The 23,530-nt window shown below is 44.1% G+C and overlaps 1 protein-coding gene across 1 annotated transcript in view; it reads left to right on the top strand.

Moving 5' to 3' along the window:
* The window catches only part of LOC120928309 (acidic mammalian chitinase-like), a 44,555-nt gene that overhangs the window by 10,772 nt on the left and 10,253 nt on the right, over positions 1 to 23,530 (top strand). The window contains exon 6 of the mRNA XM_040339409.1: positions 8,596 to 8,719. Within this exon, the coding sequence (XP_040195343.1) occupies positions 8,596 to 8,719 (124 nt within the window). The remainder of the gene's footprint in view (positions 1 to 8,595; positions 8,720 to 23,530) is intronic.

Below are 23,530 nucleotides of genomic sequence, written 5' to 3' on the forward strand. Positions count from 1 at the left end.
AGATCCACAAAGAAATTACGCCGGCGTATCTATTGATACGCCAGCGTAATTTCAAAATTCCCGCGTCGTATCTTTGGTTTGAATCCTCAAAACAAGATACGACGGCATCTCGGCTAGATCTGACAGGCGTATGTCTTCGTATGCCGTCGGATCTTAGATGAAATTTTTCGGCGGCCGCTAGGTGGCGTTTCCGTCGAAATCAGCGCCGAGTATGCAAATTAGCTATTTATGGTGATCCACGAACGTACTTCGGCCCGGCGCATTTTTTTCCGTCGTTTGCGTTCGGCTTTTTCCGGCGTATGGTTAAAGCTGCTATTATGAGGCGTACTCAATGTTAAGTATGGCCGTCCTTCCCGCGTACAATTTTGAATTTTTTGCGTCGTTTGCGTAAGTCGTTTGCGAATAGGAATTTGCGTAGAATTACGTCACCGTGGCTGGTTCCGGTTTAATTTCGAGCATGCCCACTGGGATACCCCCAGGGACGGCGCATGCGAAGTTAAAAAAAAACGTTGTTTACGTCGGGTCACGACGTATTAACATAAAACACACCCCCATCACAGCCATTTGAATTCCGCGCCCTTACGCCGCAAGAGATACACTACGCCGCCGTAACTTATGGCGCGGATTCGTTGTGGATTCAAACTAAAAAAGATAGGTTATGGCGGCGTAGCGTATCTTAGATACGCTGCGCCTGGCGCAGATGTATGTGGATCTGCCCCCATTTGTTTGCTAATTTTTTGCCCCACTGTGATGAACACAAATATTAAATTTTTTAAATCACCTCTAACACTTCTGGGAATGTTGGAGGAAGTGTTGGAGGCTGCGTGTTCTTAACACACAACGCTGCTCCCCTACCTGGCATTGATATCAGCCAAGGCCCTGCAGGGGCCAAGGAAACCTTGTGTTATCTGCATTGACAGTGCCTGGAGATTGTGTCAGTCTTTCTTTATTGTTCTTGTTTCTAGTTCCACTTACAGCAACTGACACAGATTCTGTATTTCTGGCAACAGTATATTTTCTGCACCTTTTAATAAAGTTCTTAGCTTGAACATTTAAGGACTGATGAGCTTAATGGCCTACCTAGACTATCTGCCACTCAGGGCTGATAATTTCTTGATCCCCACCGTGACATCAAAATATACAGTATACTTTGTGTAGCGCCATAATTATATTAAATTATATGATCGTGGCATTTAAAAAAAACACAATAAAAATGAGTGGAATAAAGTAATAGAACACGTTTTAATCACATTAATGTGTTTTTAGCAACATAGAAAATTACCTTTATTTAATATGCTGAAATCATGGAAACATTACAATTCATTACTGTATGTAAACATATCCCCTAGATATAAAATTGGTACCGTACTGACACCGCCAGTAACATGTCCACAGACAAATATATAAACGGCATCATACTAACACCGTCAAAAACATGATACAGGTATACAATCAGTACTGTACTGGCACTGCCTAAAACACTGAAGGCACCTTTGAGAGCAGACTACAGTGCAACAAAAGGACATATAACCACCCAGATCATCATACAAGATTTCCATTAAACATTCATCAGTTAATGAAAGGGCTTGTAATCTGTAACGGTCACCACCGTTGACGACCTTCCATCCCATCCAAGACAGCTTATCGACACTCCACAATCAGGCAAACGAACACGACCGCTAATAATCCCCCCCAGAAACTAAACACACAGCTCTTGTTTGAGGTTCAAAACAGGGAATGAATCTTTATTTTCTGCACATGGTAACACATTCCTCTTCAAAATACATCCCTCCCACCCTTGGGAAACAGGGTAGGTTAAATTGTCCAATGACAATGGTGATACAGGTCAGGTGTGTTCAAACTTCTCCTTCAGTAAACAGTCTTAGCAGGGGGGGGGGGGTTGCTGGAGTGATTCCCCCCCTTTCCTCACAGCAAGACGCTTTAACATCCCATAATAGGTATGCAGACTGCCTACCAAGCTCCAATCCACATAGCAAACTTAATTACCACAATAGACAATGGAATGCAATCACACCCCACCCCTTTCATCACAGCAAGCTTACTAGTATACATCAGCCAACACACAATATATATACAATATCTGACCGCATTAAATGTGACTAGCACAGACCATAGTGGGGTTCTCATTCACCTTGTGCCCCTAAAGTGACTCCCGTTACATGGCTCCCCCCTTGTGGAACACTCTGGCAGACCCGGCTTGATCCTTTTCGGGTCAACTTGGGGATGTCCGGAACTAGGAGGCCGGGATAACGTCTGTTTGCCGGGATAACCCATCAGCATTGCCATTTGGCTTACCAGGTCTGTAGCTGATGGTGAAGGTGAATAATGGAATTCAGTTCAGGAAAAGTCACTTGCTTTGCTCTCTCAATGGCTCCCAAAACCTGTTGCTGATGCTCTTGGGACAGATAAGGCACAACCTGGATGCAAATCCAATTTAATCTGTTGACAATTTCAGCCTGTTTGTGCATTTCAATGTTCAAGCCACGGGACATCTCATAATACATGACATAGTGTCGTTGCATCTCTGATTTCTCACTGGCCAACTTGTCACATTCCCATTTTAGACTGTGATATTGTGCCGGATCTACAGTACATGTTGGGGAAGGTAGTCTTACCCGGGTCTCAGCAGCAAGCAAGTTGGTTCCAGCAACGCGGGTCTGGGCACAGGTAGTCACTGTGTGGGCTTCAGCGGGGCACATCGGGGCGTACGCAGAAACAAGGGGGGCCAAATCATTCCCCAGTAGTACATCTGCTGGCAAATCCTTCATCACCCCCACATTCACATGTCCCGAACCAACCCCCCAATCCAGGTGAACCCGGGCAACGGGTAGCCGGAAGACGGTGCCTCCCGCTACTCTTACGGCTACAGTGTCTCCGGTGTGCTGGCTCTCTGGGATGAGTTTCTTCTGTAGCAGGGTCATCGTGGCCCCAGAATCGCGTAGTCCATTGGCTACCTTTCCATTGACCCAGACAGTCTGCCTGTGTTGCTGCCTGTTGTCCTGGTTAGCTGCTTGTATCGGATCTGCCTCGTGCAGAACGCCCCAATGTTCTTCCTCCTCAACGCAGTGGGCCGCAGGCATGGATGTGCGGGGGTTCCCCCTTTCTGGCTGTCTCCATGACTGTGACTGCCTGGGTGGATTCAATGGACAGTCTAGCTTTCTGTGTCCTAGCTGTTTACACCCAAAACACCTGATGGACTGTGAGTTGTCCTGGGAGTTGAACCTAGGCTTCTGAGGATAAGTGGCCGCTGGAGGTGGTGTTGTAGGACGGTCCGACTGGGGTTTGTAGGCAATAGCCGGCAGGGGTGCCGCTGATCGATAATCCACCCGAGCTGTGGTCTTGACCACAGAGTTGTCCAGTTTGCGGGCATCTGTGTATTCGTCCGCCAGGCGAGCTGCTTCAGACAAGGAGAAAGGGTTTCTGTCCCGGACCCATTCTCTGACTTCCCGGGACAGTTTGTCAAAGAAGTGCTCCAGCAGGAACACCTGCAGCACCTCTTCCCCGGATTCTGCTTGGCATCCATCGACCCAGTGGGATGCTGTGCGGTGTAGGCGGCATGCCCACTCGGTATATGAGTCTCCAGTCTGCTTGCTCGTCTCTCGGAACCGCCTCCGGTATGCCTCCGGTGTGACGGCATACCTGGCCAAAAGTGCTTCTTTAACCAGTCCATAGTTCATAATATCCTTGTCTGGGATGGCCCTGAACGCTTCACTGGCCCGGCCGGACAATTTCCCAGACAAAATGGTAACCCATTCCTCTGTGGGCACCCGGTGTAGGGCACATTGCCGTTCAAAATCAGCAAGGTACCCATCAATCTCCCCTTCAGTTTCAATGAAGTTCTTAAAAGCAGCAAAATGTATCTTTCTCCTTTCAGATGGTGCTGCTGTGACTTCTGCTGTTGCGGAACCTCTTTGCCGTAGCCAATTTGCATCCACAGCAGCTATAACCCGGTCTATGATCTCCGGTGGAGGGTTAGGACCATAGTGTGCCAGTCTTAGTTTGACAGCCCGATCAAAGCTTGCCTCCTCCGGGGTCCTGTCTGTTACGCTGGGCCTTTCCGTTATGTTGGGTCTTTCCGCTCCATCCATTTGGACAAGTTCTGTGATCATGTCCATCTTTTTACGGTTGCTGGCCGGTCTGCCCCGGCTCTCCAGTAAGTCCTTGAGGGTGGAGCGCTTCAGCCGTGCATACTGAGACTCCATTGTCCTGTGTCCTTGTAGCTGTCCTTTAAGCGATGGAATTATCCCACTGCTGTGCCACCACTGTAACGGTCACCACCGTTGATGACCTTCCATCCCATCCAAGACAGCTTATCGACACTCCACAATCAGGCAAACGAACACGACCGCTAATGATCCCCCCCAGAAACGAGACACACAGCTCTTGTTTGAGGTTCAAAACAGGGAATGAATCTTTATTTTCTGCACATGGTAACACATTCCTCTTCAAAATACATCCCTCCCACCCTTGGGAAACAGGGTAGGTTAAATTGTCCAATGACAATGGTGATACAGGTCAGGTGTGTTCAAACTTCTCCTTCAGTAAACAGTCTTAGCAGGGGGGGGGGGTTGCTGGAGTGATTCCCCCCCTTTCCTCACAGCAAGACGCTTTAACATCCCATAATAGGTATGCAGACTGCCTACCAAGCTCCAATCCACATAGCAGACTTAATTACCACAATAGACAATGGAATGCAATCACACCCCACCCCTTTCATCACAGCAAGCTTACTAGTATACATCAGCCAACACACAATATATATACAATATCTGACCGCATTAAATGTGACTAGCACAGACCATAGTGGGGTTCTCATTCACCTTGTGCCCCTAAAGTGACTCCCGTTACATAATCTTATCCCTAAATTTTAGCATACTACTAACTAATTTACTGGACATCGTCAGTTTTAATAGATGTTTACTGACTTGTATAACAGATTCACAGTGTTACCCACCAATTCCAGCAGGAACATGACAGGATTGGTAGCGTACTGCGACAGACTGATGTTGGTGGGTGTAGGAGTAGAGTGACATCAGATCACTAGCCCTGCAAAAAACCCTTAAATTTAACCTATGTACCCCACTGGTAAGCTAGACTATAGTACATTTTTGTTCTTCGGTTTAGCTATGCTTTAAAAGAGAATAGCCCTAGCATTGCGCTTTTTGGCTGACTATTACATGACACCATTTTTACAAGGAAGGGAGGAGTGGGGAGAAAAGTGAATGCTTCTTTGGGTTAGAGATGGTGGACATGCCAGTGTGTCAGTGTGTTCACTATTCTCATTCTTAGGCCGCGTACACGCGATCGTTAGTAGGCACAACCATCGGTTAAAAATCCATGCATGCTCAGAATCAAGTCGACGCATGCTTGGAAGCATTGAACTTCGTTTTTTTCAGCACGTCGTTGTGTTTTACGTCACCGCGTTCTGACACGATCGTTTTTTTAACCGGTGGTGTGTAGGCACGACTGACCATCAGTCAGCTTCATCGGTTAACCGATGAAAACGATCCATTAGACCGTTCTCATCGGATGGACCGATCGTGTGTACAGGGCTTCACAGTTGCTTCTAAAACAGTAGCCGCAGACATTTGCTTGTTTTCACTGTTACCAGTAGGGAAAACAAAGTGATTTCAAATACAAAAGAATTTATCTACAATAAATACAATTCACAACATATTTCGGCGTCAAGAATATGTAAGCCTCCTTTGGTGGCTACAGGCCAGTTTTACAGCAGACCTGTGCTTTGCTTTAACTTTCCCTCCCAGCAGCAAAAAAAAATCACCCTTTCTTCATTTCCCCTCCATTAAGATGGCATTAGCAAAGAAAATACTTGGTACTTCAGAGTATGTATGAACATTAGACTCATTCCATGTGATAGTATTAGGCCACTCATAAAGCACCAGCACTTTTACATGGGGAGAGTCCACAGACATGTGTAAGCTGTTTCTGTTCCAGGCTGTGAGGGATGCATATGGAGTGCATATGGAGTGCTGGTTAGGAAGGGATTAAATTGAACTTGTTACTTTGCGCTACGCAGATTTACTTTTCTATACATGGACATTGCATCTGTTTGGTGACAATAACATAATACAACTGAACATAATAAAGCATAATGTCGCTACTCTATTCACAGCACTGTCCTAAGATCATAATCAGGCTATCTATTTCACCCAAAAAGTGCAATGAACTTAAAAAAAAAAAAACTTACATTCAGTTAAAGTTCATACAATAAATGTCCATGTCAGGAAAGGATTCACCCGTTGGTGGCGCTTTCGGTCTCTTGGATCGCAGTTCCAGTGTCCACTAGCCGGTGTCTTCCAACACCCAGGACCTGTAGAGAGAGGACTCACCTGCTGGTGGCACTGTTGGATCCTTGGGCCGTAGTACCGGTGTCCATCAGCAAATGTATCCCGGCAGTGTAAAGCAGAGAGCACCTCCTGCGCTCAGGGTGTTACTTGATTCCAATTACAGGCATTCATATAAATACCTGGCTGATAATTGCTCTCATCGCCTTGGTATCGTCACTGCACCCTGACCTGTTAGCCTGTTATCTAATCCTGATTCTGAATCTGTTCCTGTAACCTGAGCCTGTTTCCTGTGTACCTGATCCTGTCTCCCTGTCCTGATCCCCATCCGGTCCCACCTGTTACCTTGTATCCCTGCCCTGCAGTCTGATCCACCCATCCTCTCCCTGTCTTGTTTGTTCCCTGTCCTCATCTGCTGACTCCCTGTGTATGACCTTGGCCTGGCTAACGTTTATGTTTCTGGCACATTCCTTTGTCCATCTGCTGATCTGCTGTGCATGACCCTGGCCTGGCTTACGTTTATGATTATGGTATTCCCCATCTACTGTATATAGTTTTTTGTTATTTGTGGGTCACTGTTGGTTATTGTCACTGTTTGGTATTTGGGGGGGTTTGTGTATTTATATATCACTAATCTTAATAAACATTTATATTCACTTTTACATGCGTTTTGGTTCTCTCTGATACCTGATACATGCCAGTCCATACGTAAAATTATCTTCATACATCAAAAATGTAAAATAAAGTGCTTCAACAATTCTTCTTACAGTGCTCCATATATAAGGTGCTCCAGTGCAACTCCTATGTGCATATATAAAGTGCCTCCGTTTAGCTTATAAGCTCTCTGTGGCTCATACACCACTGTGTGTCTTGTAACACTCACCAGATCCCTTTGACTTTGTGCTTTTCAGCTACAGGAATAAGGCAGCTCCAGCACTCTCCTTCAACCACTGTGCATCCACTCCTCAGATATAATACAAGGGGACAGAAGTGTAGCCCACATAGTATAATTCAGTTTTATTAAAATAAATGCTTTAAATGACTTGTTCACAAGCCTATACATACTTTGTAGCTGAAAAGCACAAAGTCAAAGAGATCTGGTGAGTGTTACAAGACACAGAGGGCCAGATTCACAGAAGAAATACGCCGGAGTATCTACTGATACTCCGGCGTATTTTCAAATTTGCTGCGTCGTATCTTTAGTTTGAATCCTCAAACCAAGATACAACGGCTTTTGGCTTCGATCCGACAGGCGTACGGCTTCGTACGCCTTCGGATCGTAGGTGTAATACTTCGGCGCCTGCTGGGTGGAGTTTGCGTCGTTTTCCGCGTCGGGTATGCTAATTAGCTGTTTACGGCGATCCACGAAGGTACGCGCGGTCGTCTCATTCTCTTACGTCGTCGCTAGTCGGCTTTTCCCGGCGTATAGTTACAGCTGCTATTTCTTGGCCTATCTTTAGACTGGCCATGTTAAAGTATGTCCGTCGTTCCTGCGTCTAATTAAATTTTTTTTTTTTTGCGTAAGTCGTCCGTGAATAGGAAAGGACGTAGCTCACGTCGACATTCAAAAAATCACATCAGTGCGACGTAATTTTGTGCAAAGCATGGCGGGAAATATCAAAACGGAGCATGCGCAGTCGGTTCGGCACGGGAACGCGACTAATTTAAATAATCCACGCCCTATTTGAATTAGGCGGGCTTGCGCCGGACGGATTTACGCTGCCGCAAGTTTACAGGCAAGTGCTTTGTGAATCAAGTACTTGCCCGTAAAACTTGCGGCGGTGTAACGTAAATGCAATACGTTACGCCGCCGGAATTCTACCTGAATCTGGCCCAGAGTTTTGTATGGGGCACGGAAAGCTTATAAGCTGCACGGAGGCACTTCATATATGCACGTAGAAGTTGCACTGGAGCACCTTGTATACGAAGCACTATAAGAAGAATTTTCGAAGCACTTTAATATATATTTTTGATGTATGAATATATTTTTGCATATGGACATTTATTATTTGGACTTCAACTGCATGTATCTTTTTTTCATGCGTTGATTGCATTTTATTGGAGAAATAGATAGAGCAATATGATTTTAGGACAGCGCTGTGAATAGAGTAGAAGCATTTAATACAAGGACCAAGCGCCTGGTTAACAGCAGCACTCCAAATAGCTAAAAAAGACGATTTAAAGTGACAGCACTGTGGAATTAATATAATATATATATATAATAAGATGACTTTAACTGATTTATTTTTCTTCATTTGTATTTATACAGGTTGCTTGATTTTATTAGCGTTATGACATATGATTTTCATGGCGACTGGGATACACAGACTGGTCATAACAGTCCATTGCACAAAGGACAAGCTGACTATGGAGACAATGCATACTTCAACTGTGTAAGATAACTAAAGCAACCAATCAAATTTAGTTATAGGGCCAGATTCACGTAGCGCAGCGGATCTATAGATCCGCTCGATCTACGTGAATTAAGATCCGCTCCCGCAAGTTTAGGAGGCAAGTGGCTAATTCACAAACAACTTACCTCCAAACTTGCGACGGCGGATCCTAAATCCCCCGGCGGAATTCAAATTCCGCGGCTAGGGGAGTGTACTATTTAAATTAGGTGCGTTCCCGCGCCGATTTAAATGCGCAGGCGCCGTCCGCGAAATTTCCCGGCGTGCATTGCTCCCACTGACGTCGCTAGGACGTCAGTGGTTTCGACGCTTACGTAAACGTCGTCCGTCCGTATTCGAGAACGACTTACGCAAACGACGTTAAAAAATTCAAATTCGACGCGGGAACGCCGGCTATACTTAACATTGGCTGCGCCTGATAAAAGAAGGGGTAAGTATACGACGGGTACGCCGCTACGGAAACATCGTAAGAAGACTGCGTCGGGTCCGCGTACGTTCGTGAATTTGCGTATCTCGCTGATTTACATATTATTTATCGTAAATCAGCGGGAACGCCCCCGGCGCCATTTTTAAATTGAAAAATAGATCCGACAGTGTAACACAGTGTAACACTGTCGGATCTAGCCCTATCTATGCGTAACTGATTCTATGAATCAGGCGCATAGATAGGACCAGTGTAAGTCAGAGATACGATGGTGTATCTGTAGATACACCGTCGTATCTCTTTGTGAATCTGGCCCATAGAGTGCAGATTCACATATTGCATACTTTTAGCTAGATTCAGGTAGATGGGCGCATATTTGTGCCGGCGTAACGCAACGTATATACGCTACGCCGGCATAAGTCGGAGAGCAAAGTTGATGATTCACAAAGCACTTGCTCTCCAATTTGCGCCGGCCGAACCTAAAATTGAAGGCGTAAGCCGGTGTAAGTGGAAGTGGGTGTGAACTTATGCAAATGATTGTCTGAGCGTGGTGCAGTGGCTTACGCCCGGCTTAACTTCAACGGAGCATGCGCAGTGATGTCTAAGTCGGATCAATTCCTTGTGCGCATGCGCGCAGCTAGGTCGGCCGAACTTTCCATTGTACGCCGGCCTATTGGCTTGCGTCGAGCGCATAAATACGCCCAGACATGCATCTGTCCGACGCAAAATTACATCCTGCTTCCCCCCCCCTGAGCAAGGTAATTTTGCTGTTTGTTTTTGGATTCCTCATTTTCCTTGATGATGTCTGCTCCCGTCAGCAAGCGGAAAAATAACTTTACTGCACAGGAGAGGGCAATAATCATTTCTGGCATGGAGGAGTTTGATCGGTTCCTCCATGGTCCGGAGAGTAGGGATACCACCCGTGCCAGGAAACAAGAGATCCTGGACATTATTGCCACTCGGATCGATGCCCTTGGCAATGTCCCTCGCATTGCAAAGGACATTAATAAAAAGATTAATGACCTGCGGCTCCGTTTGTGGGAGAAGCTGGCAAAAATTCATAAGCACCAGACTGGCACTGGGGGTGGACCACCCTGCGATGTTGAGCTGACCCCGGAGGATGAGAGGGTCGACCGGTGTCTGCATAGGGAGCAGGTGGAGGGAGTTGAGGGGTTTGATTCCCGGCAAGAGGTCTTGAGGACAGGTAAGTGTGTTTTATATTCCCTATCTGGTGTGTAGCATGTGTGGGGGTGGAAGGAAACATGTGACAAGTGTAAACAAGAAAAAATGTGATACTGCGCTAAACTAACTAAAAAACAAATCTGAATATATGAGCTGCAACAAAAATTGTGATATACACACAATAAAATCAAATACAAAACAGATAAGTTGCGCTAACTAAGAGTGAATGAGGAATATCAATATAGTTGATATAGTTAGATAGTGTCCATATACAAAAAATCATAAATGATACAATATATAATAAAAAGTTCATAAGTGAATAAATTGTGAATAGATTATTGAATGAAGTTGTGCCCGTGACTGAACGCACAAAAAATCCTCCACCGGTGCAATAAATGGGTAAATGTCTATGAGCTTACCAGAAGGGCAAGCAAAGAAAGCTTGCAGCTGAACTCCCCAGCTAGGGTCTTTAATGGAAGTCCGGATGGTATTCCTCCAATGTAGGTGGATAGATCCGGAATCCGAAGAACATGAAAATAAATATGCAGGCAACAAATAGTGATGTACCGTAGGTATCACGAATATAGGCACACCAAGGGAAAGCCTCCACCAAAAGGAATCACCGAATAAGGGGGACTCTTACCAGACAAATGAAAATATGGAGCTTGTGGCCAAACCCAGCCAGGGCCTTTAGGGGTTAACTTCAGAAAGTATCAACCAAAAGCAAACGACTCCCTCGTACAGTATGGCCAAGTAAGTCACCATAAAAAAGAGGAATTCCACATAGTGATGTACCGTAGGGAAACAATTTAATATGGTAGATATCACTTACATAAAAACAGATAAAAACAGCATGTAATTTCGAGCCGGCCGGCTACTACGAACGCCCGTCCTCTGGACCTAGACGCAGCACGTCAAAGCGTCTCCTCCTCCCGACGTACGTTTCGTCAGTATGTGACGTCGTCTGGGGAACGGGCGACGCAATGACGTGTCGCGCTTATATACACAATACAAAAAACCAAGCCTCGATATAGATACGGTCCCGGCTAGCACGCGACAGGAAGCAACCAATCGCGGAAGCCGCAACATATAACAAGGCAAATACTACATAGACGCCGCATGATGATCATTACAGCATCGAGGCAGCACATAAAATCATATCAAAAATTAGCATATAAATAATAAACACAATAACGAAATGGTAAGATGGTGTTAACATGATAATAAAATCTAAAAAAATCTAAAAAAGATCAGGGCTATATACCCTCTCGACTCGAGCCAACCACTATGGTCCAAGACAGGGTATCATTTGCCACACATGAAGGGATGGGGCCCCCGAAATTCTTATCATAGAATATTGTGATATGATGCCAAATATTTAAGAGGGAAGAATCGACCCCTCTATACGTAAATTGATAAAACAGCCAACAGGCTGGATATAATAAAACCTAATTGTACAGTACCTGAACTCCCTTAAAGGGCCGGAACATAAAAATAATATATAATAAATTTATATTAGTAGTGAGATATTACCAAAAATGAGGAGTCATTAGATGACACCACTAGCACATATACCATGGTTGTTAGTGGATGACCCTCTTCAACCCACATATACCCATAAAGGGGAAAGAGAGAAAAAAAAGGCATATATACTTAAAATTGCATATATATATAGTGGAGCCTGCCCCATTGAGGATCCACACAAAATACAGCCTATGGCGGGCTCGACTCAAGTTGTCATATAGCAATTACAGCCTATAAAGGACTCAAATTCAAATTGACATACAATAAGGTCAGATAACTTCATATATAGGAAAATTAAAAATTGAAAATAAATAATAAAAATTAGTAAATAAAAATTAGTTAAGCATTATTGATAAATGCGTTAACATCTACCTCCACATTTAATCCGTGGGGAGTATAGCATTTGACCTTATGGATCCAACCCATTTCAAGTCTAGAAATACTTCTGACCAAAGATCCTCCTCGCCAGTGTGGGGTATACTTGTCGATCCCCAAAAAAACTGTTTTGGAGGGGTCTTTGTTATGTGATAATAAATAGTGTTTAGACACTGAATGGTTGGTAAATCCACTTAAGATGTTCGTAATATGCTCATTGAGCCTGACTGAAAGAGGTCTTTTCGTTCTGCCAATATATTGTAACCCACATGGGCATTGGAGCAGGTACACTACCCCTACAGTGGAACAGGTTATAAATGGTTTGATCTTATGTTCCTCTGAGGTAGAAGTGGAAGAAAAGACATGGGTTCGTCTATGTGTGCACCCATTAAATTCCTACATTGATAAAACCCTGTGAAGGAATCCAAAAATGTCATCCTCGATGGAGGTGGTTCTATGACATTAGGAGCCAGTCTGTGTCTCAAAGCTGAAACACCTCTAAAAATAACTTGTGGTGCGGGGGTAAAACAGGACCAAGTATAGGGTCATTTTGTAAAATGTGCCAGTGTTTTCTGACTAATTTCTTGACACTATGATGTTGAGTTGAAAAAGTAGTCAGAAATGGAACCAAGGATAAGTTCTTTTCTTTGGGGGGTTTTGTGATAAGAAGAGTTTCTCTATCAATAATCTTTACCTCATCCAAAGTGGCCATAAGAGGGCCCAATGAGTATCCCTTCAAATCTAAAAAGCTAATACTAGACTGGCTTGCCTCATAGTCTAAGTGAATGCCCCTAGAGTTGTTATTTAACAGCTCCATATAGGCTTGTAGATCTTCAAGGGATCCCTCCCACAGGAGGAGGATGTCGTCGATGTACCTCTTCCACAGCTTAAGCTGTGGTGTCTGGCTAACATAGACGACATCCTCCTCCCATAAAGCCATGAAGAGGTTGGCCAAACTGGGGGCATATTTAGCCCCCATCGCCACACCTCTATCCTGGCGGTAAAACTGGTTCTGGAACCAAAAATAATTGCGAGAGGCTTCAAAATGGAGTGAATCCAAAATAAAACAAATTTGTTCGTCAAACAGGCCCGAATCTCGCCTCAGATAATACTCCACAGCGAATAATCCTAGGTCATGCGGAATTATGGTATATAATGATGTAACGTCCGCAGTGACGAGCCATACATTGGGAGATGGTTTAAGGCTGGACAAAATATTAATGGTATGCCGTGAATCTTTGAGGAGTGAGGGCATCGCTGCCACCAACGGTTGGAGGAAATAGTCAATATACCTGCCCACCCGGGAAGTGAGGGAATCAATCCCACTCACTATGGGGCGTCCCGGGGGGCAGGTTTGACTTTTATGAATCTTGGGGAGATAATATATTATTGGTGTTCTAGGGGCCAAAGGGACCAAATAGGCCCTCTCCTTCTTAGTAATAATACCTTCCCTATAGCCATGCTTAACAATACGATCAAGTTGTTCCAAATAATTGTTCATAGGGTCGGATTTCAAGGGGGTATAAGTATCGCGATCCTCTAAAATTCTATTCATTTCGAGTAAGTAGTCCGAACGATTAAGGACAACAATACCCCCACCCTTGTCGGCAGGCCTAATAACAATATTTTTGTTATCACACAAAGAGTTTAGACCAACCAAAAGGTCTTGGTCGACTCTACTATTTTTAACTGGAAGCAATTCTAGATCTTTCAAAAGAGCATCCCTAAAAACCTTAATGGCAGGAGCCATAGTGGTTGAAGGATTATATAGGGATGCATTAGAGAGACCAGTATGCACAAAACCTCCTGATTGGGCTTGGTTGTTGGAGATAGGATTGGTAATCATATACCTTTTGATATGCACTTTGCGAATGAACTTATGAATATCAATGTAGGTTTCAAATTTATTCAATTTCCTGGGTAAGGCATATTTAAGGCCCTTATCCAGGATACGCTTTTCAGATTGATTTAAAGCAACAGTACTCAAGTTATAGATACCTGATCCTGCTAAAACTTTTGCCTTTTTGACTCGTATCCTTCGCCCTCCTCTGACTCCTCTCCTGGGTCGCCCGCGCGTTTCACGCCTTGACTGGGCCTGTGAAAACCCCACTGTTGGGGCGTAGGGCCAGAGGGGCCCGCACTATTTAAAGAATATGCATTGTTAACAACTTCAGAAAGGCTTCCTTGTAGAAGATGATTACTATTATTCCTGCCAAAATAATCATTGGGTCCTTCTTTATCCCGAAGTGGATAGAAGCGATTCTGAATGTCTACCTGATAGGAATAGTCCTTATCCTGGGTATTAGGTGGATTATATTGATTTAAACCACCATGATGGGCATAATTAGGGGGTTGAAAATAAGGGAAAAAGGGGGGAGGAAGGGGGGGTGGTGGGCCACTATTATATTGTGGATAACCCTGAGGGTAAGATGTAGGTGGGCGTCCCTGGTTGGAATAAAAATTTCCCCGGTTACCACCTCTACCTGTGCCATGTGATGGTTTAGAGTTTCTAGGTGGGAGAGGTTGTGATTGTGATTGTGAAGAACCTCCCCTACCCTGATTGGGTGCTCTAAGGGGTGATGAATAGGAACCCTTTCTCCTAGCACCCTGAAGGGCAGGACGACCTTTTGCCATGGGTTGGGTGTTTACAAGATTAGTGGCTGAAGCAGATGCCTGTGATTGATTCGTTTCCATCTCTGCTTCCCCACTCCTAATCCTGTTTTCCTCCAAAATTTTCTTTTGCCAAGAGAAAATCTCCCCATTATGATAATCCAAGAGATCTCTGTTGTACTTTTTCTTTTTCTTATTTTTCTGGTCTCTATCTTCTTTCTCTAGAAATTTAGAGAGAGACTCTGATTTTTCCTTATATTCAACAGATTCACGTAGAGGAACAAGTTTCTCTGCGATAACTTTGATCTCCTCATCTAATCTAGTGAGTTTAACACGCTTTCTGGCGATCAAAAAACAGAGAAACTTGACCCCAGCATCATTGAAATATTTAAGCAACCTTTTTGGGGTGCAACTTCCCATCTGAGACTGCGTGGAACCATATTTTCTTTGACGTAGGTCTCTAAGTAAGCTATATCCCACTGAGTGTGAGTTTCTGAAATAGTTAAGTTTTTAAGTCTAGTAAAAATGCCGGTTAGGTCACCCTCATCACTTTTATATGACTCGAAAACTCCAGAGGTATCAACCTTTTTGGAAGCCCTATAGTCAAAAACATCCATTATGAAAATGAAAAATAGATAAAAAATAAAAATGAAATTAAAAATAAATTAAAGAATCTGCAGTAACTTGGTATATGACAGAATAAACAAGAAAAAATGTGATACTGCGCTAAACTAACTAAAAAACAAATCTGAATATATGAGCTGCAACAAAAATTGTGATATACACACAATAAAATCAAATACAAAACAGATAAGTTGCGCTAACTAAGAGTGAATGAGGAATATCAATATAGTTGATATAGTTAGATAGTGTCCATATACAAAAAATCATAAATGATACAATATATAATAAAAAGTTCATAAGTGAATAAATTGTGAATAGATTATTGAATGAAGTTGTGCCCGTGACTGAACGCACAAAAAATCCTCCACCGGTGCAATAAATGGGTAAATGTCTATGAGCTTACCAGAAGGGCAAGCAAAGAAAGCTTGCAGCTGAACTCCCCAGCTAGGGTCTTTAATGGAAGTCTGGATGGTATTCCTCCAATGTAGGTGGATAGATCCGGAATCCGAAGAACATGAAAATAAATATGCAGGCAACAAATAGTGATGTACCGTAGGTATCACGAATATAGGCACACCAAGGGAAAGCCTCCACCAAAAGGAATCACCGAATAAGGGGGACTCTTACCAGACAAATGAAAATATGGAGCTTGTGGCCAAACCCAGCCAGGGCCTTTAGGGGTTAACTTCAGAAAGTATCAACCAAAAGCAAACGACTCCCTCGTACAGTATGGCCAAGTAAGTCACCATAAAAAAGAGGAATTCCACATAGTGATGTACCGTAGGGAAACAATTTAATATGGTAGATATCACTTACATAAAAACAGATAAAAACAGCATGTAATTTCGAGCCGGCCGGCTACTACGAACGCCCGTCCTCTGGACCTAGACGCAGCACGTCAAAGCGTCTCCTCCTCCCGACGTACGTTTCGTCAGTATGTGACGTCGTCTGGGGAACGGGCGACGCAATGACGTGTCGCGCTTATATACACAATACAAAAAACCAAGCCTCGATATAGATACGGTCCCGGCTAGCACGCGACAGGAAGCAACCAATCGCGGAAGCCGCAACATATAACAAGGCAAATACTACATAGACGCCGCATGATGATCATTACAGCATCGAGGCAGCACATAAAATCATATCAAAAATTAGCATATAAATAATAAACACAATAACGAAATGGTAAGATGGTGTTAACATGATAATAAAATCTAAAAAAATCTAAAAAAGATCAGGGCTATATACCCTCTCGACTCGAGCCAACCACTATGGTCCAAGACAGGGTATCATTTGCCACACATGAAGGGATGGGGCCCCCGAAATTCTTATCATAGAATATTGTGATATGATGCCAAATATTTAAGAGGGAAGAATCGACCCCTCTATACGTAAATTGATAAAACAGCCAACAGGCTGGATATAATAAAACCTAATTGTACAGTACCTGAACTCCCTTAAAGGGCCGGAACATAAAAATAATATATAATAAATTTATATTAGTAGTGAGATATTACCAAAAATGAGGAGTCATTAGATGACACCACTAGCACATATACCATGGTTGTTAGTGGATGACCCTCTTCAACCCACATATACCCATAAAGGGGAAAGAGAGAAAAAAAAGGCATATATACTTAAAATTGCATATATATATAGTGGAGCCTGCCCCATTGAGGATCCACACAAAATACAGCCTATGGCGGGCTCGACTCAAGTTGTCATATAGCAATTACAGCCTATAAAGGACTCAAATTCAAATTGACATACAATAAGGTCAGATAACTTCATATATAGGAAAATTAAAAATTGAAAATAAATAATAAAAATTAGTAAATAAAAATTAGTTAAGCATTATTGATAAATGCGTTAACATCTACCTCCACATTTAATCCGTGGGGAGTATAGCATTTGACCTTATGGATCCAACCCATTTCAAGTCTAGAAATACTTCTGACCAAAGATCCTCCTCGCCAGTGTGGGGTATACTTGTCGATCCCCAAAAAAACTGTTTTGGAGGGGTCTTTGTTATGTGATAATAAATAGTGTTTAGACACTGAATGGTTGGTAAATCCACTTAAGATGTTCGTAATATGCTCATTGAGCCTGACTGAAAGAGGTCTTTTCGTTCTGCCAATATATTGTAACCCACATGGGCATTGGAGCAGGTACACTACCCCTACAGTGGAACAGGTTATAAATGGTTTGATCTTATGTTCCTCTGAGGTAGAAGTGGAAGAAAAGACATGGGTTCGTCTATGTGTGCACCCATTAAAGGAGCACACCCGGCAATTCCTACATTGATAAAACCCTGTGAAGGAATCCAAAAATGTCATCCTCGATGGAGGTGGTTCTATGACATTAGGAGCCAGTCTGTGTCTCAAAGCTGAAACACCTCTAAAAATAACTTGTGGTGCGGGGGGTAAAACAGGACCAAGTATAGGGTCATTTTGTAAAATGTGCCAGTGTTTTCTGACTAATTTCTTGACACTATGATGTTGAGTTGAAAAAGTAGTCAGAAATGGAACCAAGGATAAGTTCTTTTCTTTGGGGGGTTTTGTGATAAGAAGAGTTTCTCTATCAATAATCTTTACCTCATCCAAAGTGGCCATAAGAGGGCCCAATGAGTATCCCTTTTCCAAAAACCTTTCAGTCAGGAGTTCACTCTGTTGAAGGAACTCCTGCTGATTAGTACAGTTCCGTCTGATTCTCAGATATTGACTCTTGGGTACAGACTGTAGCCAGGACTTGTGATGACAGCTGTCGACTGGGATGTATGAGTTACGGTCCGTTTTTTTAAAATGAGTGGATGTAACAAATTTGTCGCCCATGTCAAGTGTGTGGGTCCCCCAACATGTGACTGCTTTATGTCATCCACAGATGTGCAGGAGGGAGCGGGCCCATCTGGTGTTGGTGGCCGTCCCACCACATCTTCAGAGGAGCAGCCTCAGGAATTCCCCCAAGATGCTGCGGTGGTGGGGAGTGTCCACACTTCTCCTCTTGAGGTGGTGGTGGAGGAGTCTGTGGACCTTGGCCAGATTGGCATAATTATAGAGGAGTCTATTTTGATGGCTGGGCCCTCTTACACTTCCACCCCCATGATGGGAAGCCCCTCTGTTTCTCCCACCAGCAGGGCAACCACCTCAAGGGGCTCACCCTACACCCGCTCAATCGCCTCTTCTGCCCCAAGAAAGGTGACCAGGAAGACCAGGGGTGTACCCGGTAATGTCCAGGACCAAATTGCCCTGGACCAGAGCCAGCAGACCCGGCATAGGGGGAGATAGCCGGGCACCTCCAGCAGGTGGCTGATAATGCTGGCCAAATCCGGGAGGCAGTGCAGGAGGTGAGCTGCAACAGCTCTGCAGTGGCCACCTGTGTGGTTGACCTGCAGGCCACCACTGTCACCATGGTGGCCAAGGTTGATAGCCTTATTGAGGCTTTCAACGCCAACACGGCTGCCATACAGGAGGAGGGGAGATGGAGGCAACGAAATGAGCGGGCTAACCTCACCCGCCAGCTGAGGATGCAGGCCCAAACCAACCTGGTCCTCACCCGGATTGCCGTTGCCTTGGAGGGCAGGCAGCCGTCACCTGCCAGGAGTGGCCCACCCTGGGATGAGCCCCTCCAGATGTCCCACCCCCCCCTACCCCAGGCTCCCCCCAGGCAGCTGAGGAGCCAGAGCGGTGGCAGCCGGCTCAGTCGCCGTAAGGCAAAATAACTGCCTTTATTTTTTATTTTTTTTGTTACTATGCTCAGGTGATGAGCTTCTTTTTTATTTATATGCTCAGGTGATGAGCTTCTTTTTTATTTATATGCTCAGGTGATGAGCTTCTTTTTTATTTATATGCTCAGGTGATGAGCTTCTTTTTTATTTATATGCTCAGGTGATGAGCTTCTTTTTTATTTATATGCTCAGGTGATGAGTTTCTTTTTTATTTATATGCTCAGGTGATGCATTTTTCTCATTTTGAAAGCACACGGTGAGGAGTGCTGCTACAGTGTGACTGGTGTGTGAATGTGGGGGGGTGACACTCCTGCCAGTAAGGTTTGTCACCCTCAGTCGTTGGGGAAAAGTGATCCCCACGACCCGTGTAAATGGTGTATGAATGTACAGTGACATAATTGAAGCCTTGGCGTGGCGTTGCTGCTCCCAAGTACCGTGCGGTGTACTTTGGTCTAATCCAATTTGATGAGGATGTGGGGTGTGTGTGCTAGGGACCACAGTGGTGTGCATGCGTGTATTCTCCTTGTGACATGATTAATGTGTGTGTTTAATGTGCAAACATGTCTTCTGTGAGGCGTCTCCTGACTGCTGCTCCCACAGCAGATGGGTTTCCCTCGGTTAGGGGGGGATTGCGTGGTTCGGGGGTCAGGTCATCACGTAGCTCAATCTCCAGGCCCTTTCTCATGGCGAAGTTGTGCAGAATGCAACATGCCCCGATGATCTGGCACACAAAGTTTGGGGAATACAACAGGGTACACCCAGACTTATCCAGGCACGGGACTTCAGGAGGCAAAAGGTGCGTTCCACCACTCCACGGGTACATGTGTGTGCAGCATTGTATCTTTGCTCTCCTGGGGTTTGGGGGGTTCCGGTATGGAGTCATGAGATGGGGTCCAAGTGCATATGCAGAGTCACCTGGAAGGGAAAAGACAGGAGGATGTTAGTCATGCATGTGCCCCTCGTGATGTCTGCATCATGGGGTGGGACAGTCATGCCTGACACCCATGTCACTCACCAACCAGCCAGCTGTCCCCATACATGTTCTGTTCAAAATCTGTTGGGATGTTGCTTTGACGGAATATGAAGCTGTCGTGGCTGGACCCTGGGTGTTTGGCACGGATGTGCCATATGAGGCATTGGGCATCGGCTATCACCTGTACGTTGATGGAATGCCAGTGCTTACGATTGCGGTATATGTGCTCTGTCTCACGGGGGGGGGGGGGCGTAGTGCCGCATGTGTGCAATCAATGGCCCCTACTGTGCGTGGGAATACTGCAATTCTGTAGAAATCCTCCATTGCCTTCTGCTGCAGGTCCTCCTGGGTGGGTCTGATGAAGTGGTGGGACATGCGTCTGAGAATTGCGGGGACAACCTGGTGCACACATCTGCTCATGCTGGTTTGTGACATCCCAGACATGACTCCACTTGTACGCTGAAGAGATCCACTGGCAAGGAAATGGAGTGTTGCCAGTACCTTGACCAGTAGCTGCACTGCATGTGCACGATGTGTATTGCTGGTGATGTCATCATGCAGGGTTGTGGCTATTTCCTGGATGGCTTCAGGGCTGAATCTGAAGATGCGATACACCTCCGAATCACCCATGCCAAAGATGTTCATGCGAGTTCGGTATATCCTCTCCCGTGCCCTCCTACGAGTCGGTGGACCCATTAGTAGTGCTAGGAGCACACCTGCCCCTGGCATGTTGGCACACAGATGTGTTGTCCGGCAAGTGTGGGTGCTCAGCTTGCTCAGCTCGACCGTAAAGGTGCTGCTGTAGCTGCTCTCCAGCTGACCTGTGGACGTCTGGTGCAAAGTTATTCCACCTTTTTGATGGAATAACTTTAGGACTTTAGGCCTGACGTACGACTTGCGCGCACCGGGCTTAGCCTGCGTCGGGCGCACTTACATGCGAGAATCGGCGTATCTCCTTAATTTGCATATTTAAATAGGAAATCAATGCGAGCGGAAGATGCGTTGCGCCTAAATATAAGCCCAAGTTAGGCCGGCGTAGAAAAGTTGCGTTGGTTGGAGGAAGCCTATTTTCAGGCGTATCTTGTTCTGTGGGTACGGAACAAAAATGCGCCGGCGCATATTTACACCTACGCCGCGTATCTGTAGATAAGCTGGCCTAACTCTACCTGAATCTAGCTATTTGCCTGGACTGATGGCTGCTCAAGGCACCACTTCCCTGTATTGTTACAGTTTACAATTCAAAATTGAAATGTGGGACTTTATAGGTGCCAAAAGAACTGCACTGGACAATATTTGTATTGCAATGTAACATTTTAAATATTACATTTAAAGGGGTTGTAAAAAGGTTTGTTTTTTATTTTCTAAATAGGTTCCTTTAAGCTAGTGCATTGTTGGTTCACTTACCTTTTCCTTCAATTTCCCTTCTAAATGTTTTTTTTCTTTGTTTCTTTGTCTGAATTTCTCACTTCCTGTTCCTCCTCAGTAAGCTGTTCTAAATGACTTTCCACCGCTCGGATGATGGTGGAAAGCTTACTGAGGAGAAACAGGAAGTGAGAAATTCAAACAAAGAAAAAAATTTTTTAGAAGGGAAATCGAAGGAAATGGTAAGTAAACCAACAATGCACTAACTTAAAGAAACCTATTTAGAAAATAAAAGATGAACCTTTACAACCCCTTTAATACAAATATTCCCTGGAATTCATAAAGCCTGGTGCAGACAAGTTTTGCAAAAATATCTCGCATACACTCTGAAAGTATGCCATGTATGCCAAAAGAAAGTTGGTCCTAATTAGCCACTTTTGCAAGATATACGAACTGTCTGTATTTTATAATAAATAACGATGAGCGCAGTTTCAAACACACCTACTGCGCATATAAATCACTGCTATATCTATCAGTGTGTGTACCTATTAGCGTGTCTTCAACAATAATAAAGTGCTAGTGCAAAGAGCTATAACAAACAAAACAAACAGCTCCAACAACAGGTGATGCTGTGTGTTAAAATGACGTCCTAACAAAAGAACAAACAGCCATAAACAAAGCAAAACTTCAAAGCTGTGAATAGTCCAAACTGGTGAATAAATGAAAGATATATCTTCAAATGCTTCCATCCACAATATAGAGTACTTCAACTGTAGATCTTCCTGATATATGGGCTCACAGAGCGCTTACCTCAATAGATGAGTGAGGCAGCTTTAAATGGTTATACAGCGGCTTCCTGAGCAGATGATAACATCCATAAGTGTCTTCAGATACTGACAGGTAGCTATGGTGGTCTTCAGGAAAATGGAGGCTCACAGTGGGGACAGATATTCATCAGGCAGGCAAAACCAAAAAGAAAGAAGCTTCTTTAGTGAAGTAAGCAAGACTGAGTATTTAATAGAATACAAATAAATGCTTACACTGCATTAATAAAACCAAAGAGGGACAAAATCAGCATTCACACGGATGGACGGACTCCACGTCACTTCCGGTCACGTGTGTAGTTCCTAACGCGTGTCGTCACGTCACGTGCCTTCATCAGAGGATTCTAATTGGATGTATGCCTTTTCTTTATAAATGCTAAAAGCGGAAGTGCATCGGTGGCCATTTTAGAAAAAACATGTCTCACATGTAGATGGCGGCCATTTGGTGGGATACCTGAATAAAACAGCTAGATCAATAGAGTTCATATTGCAAATGCATACGGCGGCCATTTTAATTATGGGATGCACAAGAAATACTCATCATAGTGCCAATAGTGATGAGCTCAGGAAGCCGCTGTATAACCATTTAAAGCTGTCTCGCGCATCTATTGAGGTAAGCTCTCTGTGAGCCCATATATCAGGAAGATCTACAGTTGAAGTACTCTATATTGTGGATGGAAGCATTTGAAGATATATATCATTCATTTATTCACCAGTTTGGACTATTCACAGCTTTGAAGTTTTGCTTTGTTTATAGCTGTTTGTTCTCTTGTTAGCACATCATTTTAACACACAGCATCACCTGTTGTTGGAGCTGTTTGTTTTGTTTGTTATAGCTCTTTGCACTAGCACTTTATTATTGTTAAAGACACGCTAATAGGTACACACACTGCTAGATATAGCAGTGATTTATATGCGCAGTAGGTGTGTTTGAAACTGCGCTCATCATTATTTCTTATTCTTAGTGATTTGTACACTTTTAGATTTGAGCAGCATTTTCACACATCACTTTTCCTCCCCTTAGATTGTAGATTTCCTTTTAAATTCACTTGGTCAGCGCAGAAGATTCCTCTCCTTATTATGTCTGTATTTTATATTTAATTTGGAGCAGATGTTGTGCAACACAGAGAAGTACAGCAGAATTATCTGAATTTAGCAGATGAGTCAAAAC

The sequence above is a fragment of the Rana temporaria genome, chromosome 2 (assembly GCF_905171775.1).
Source record: "Rana temporaria chromosome 2, aRanTem1.1, whole genome shotgun sequence".
Lineage (NCBI taxonomy): Eukaryota > Metazoa > Chordata > Amphibia > Anura > Ranidae > Rana > Rana temporaria.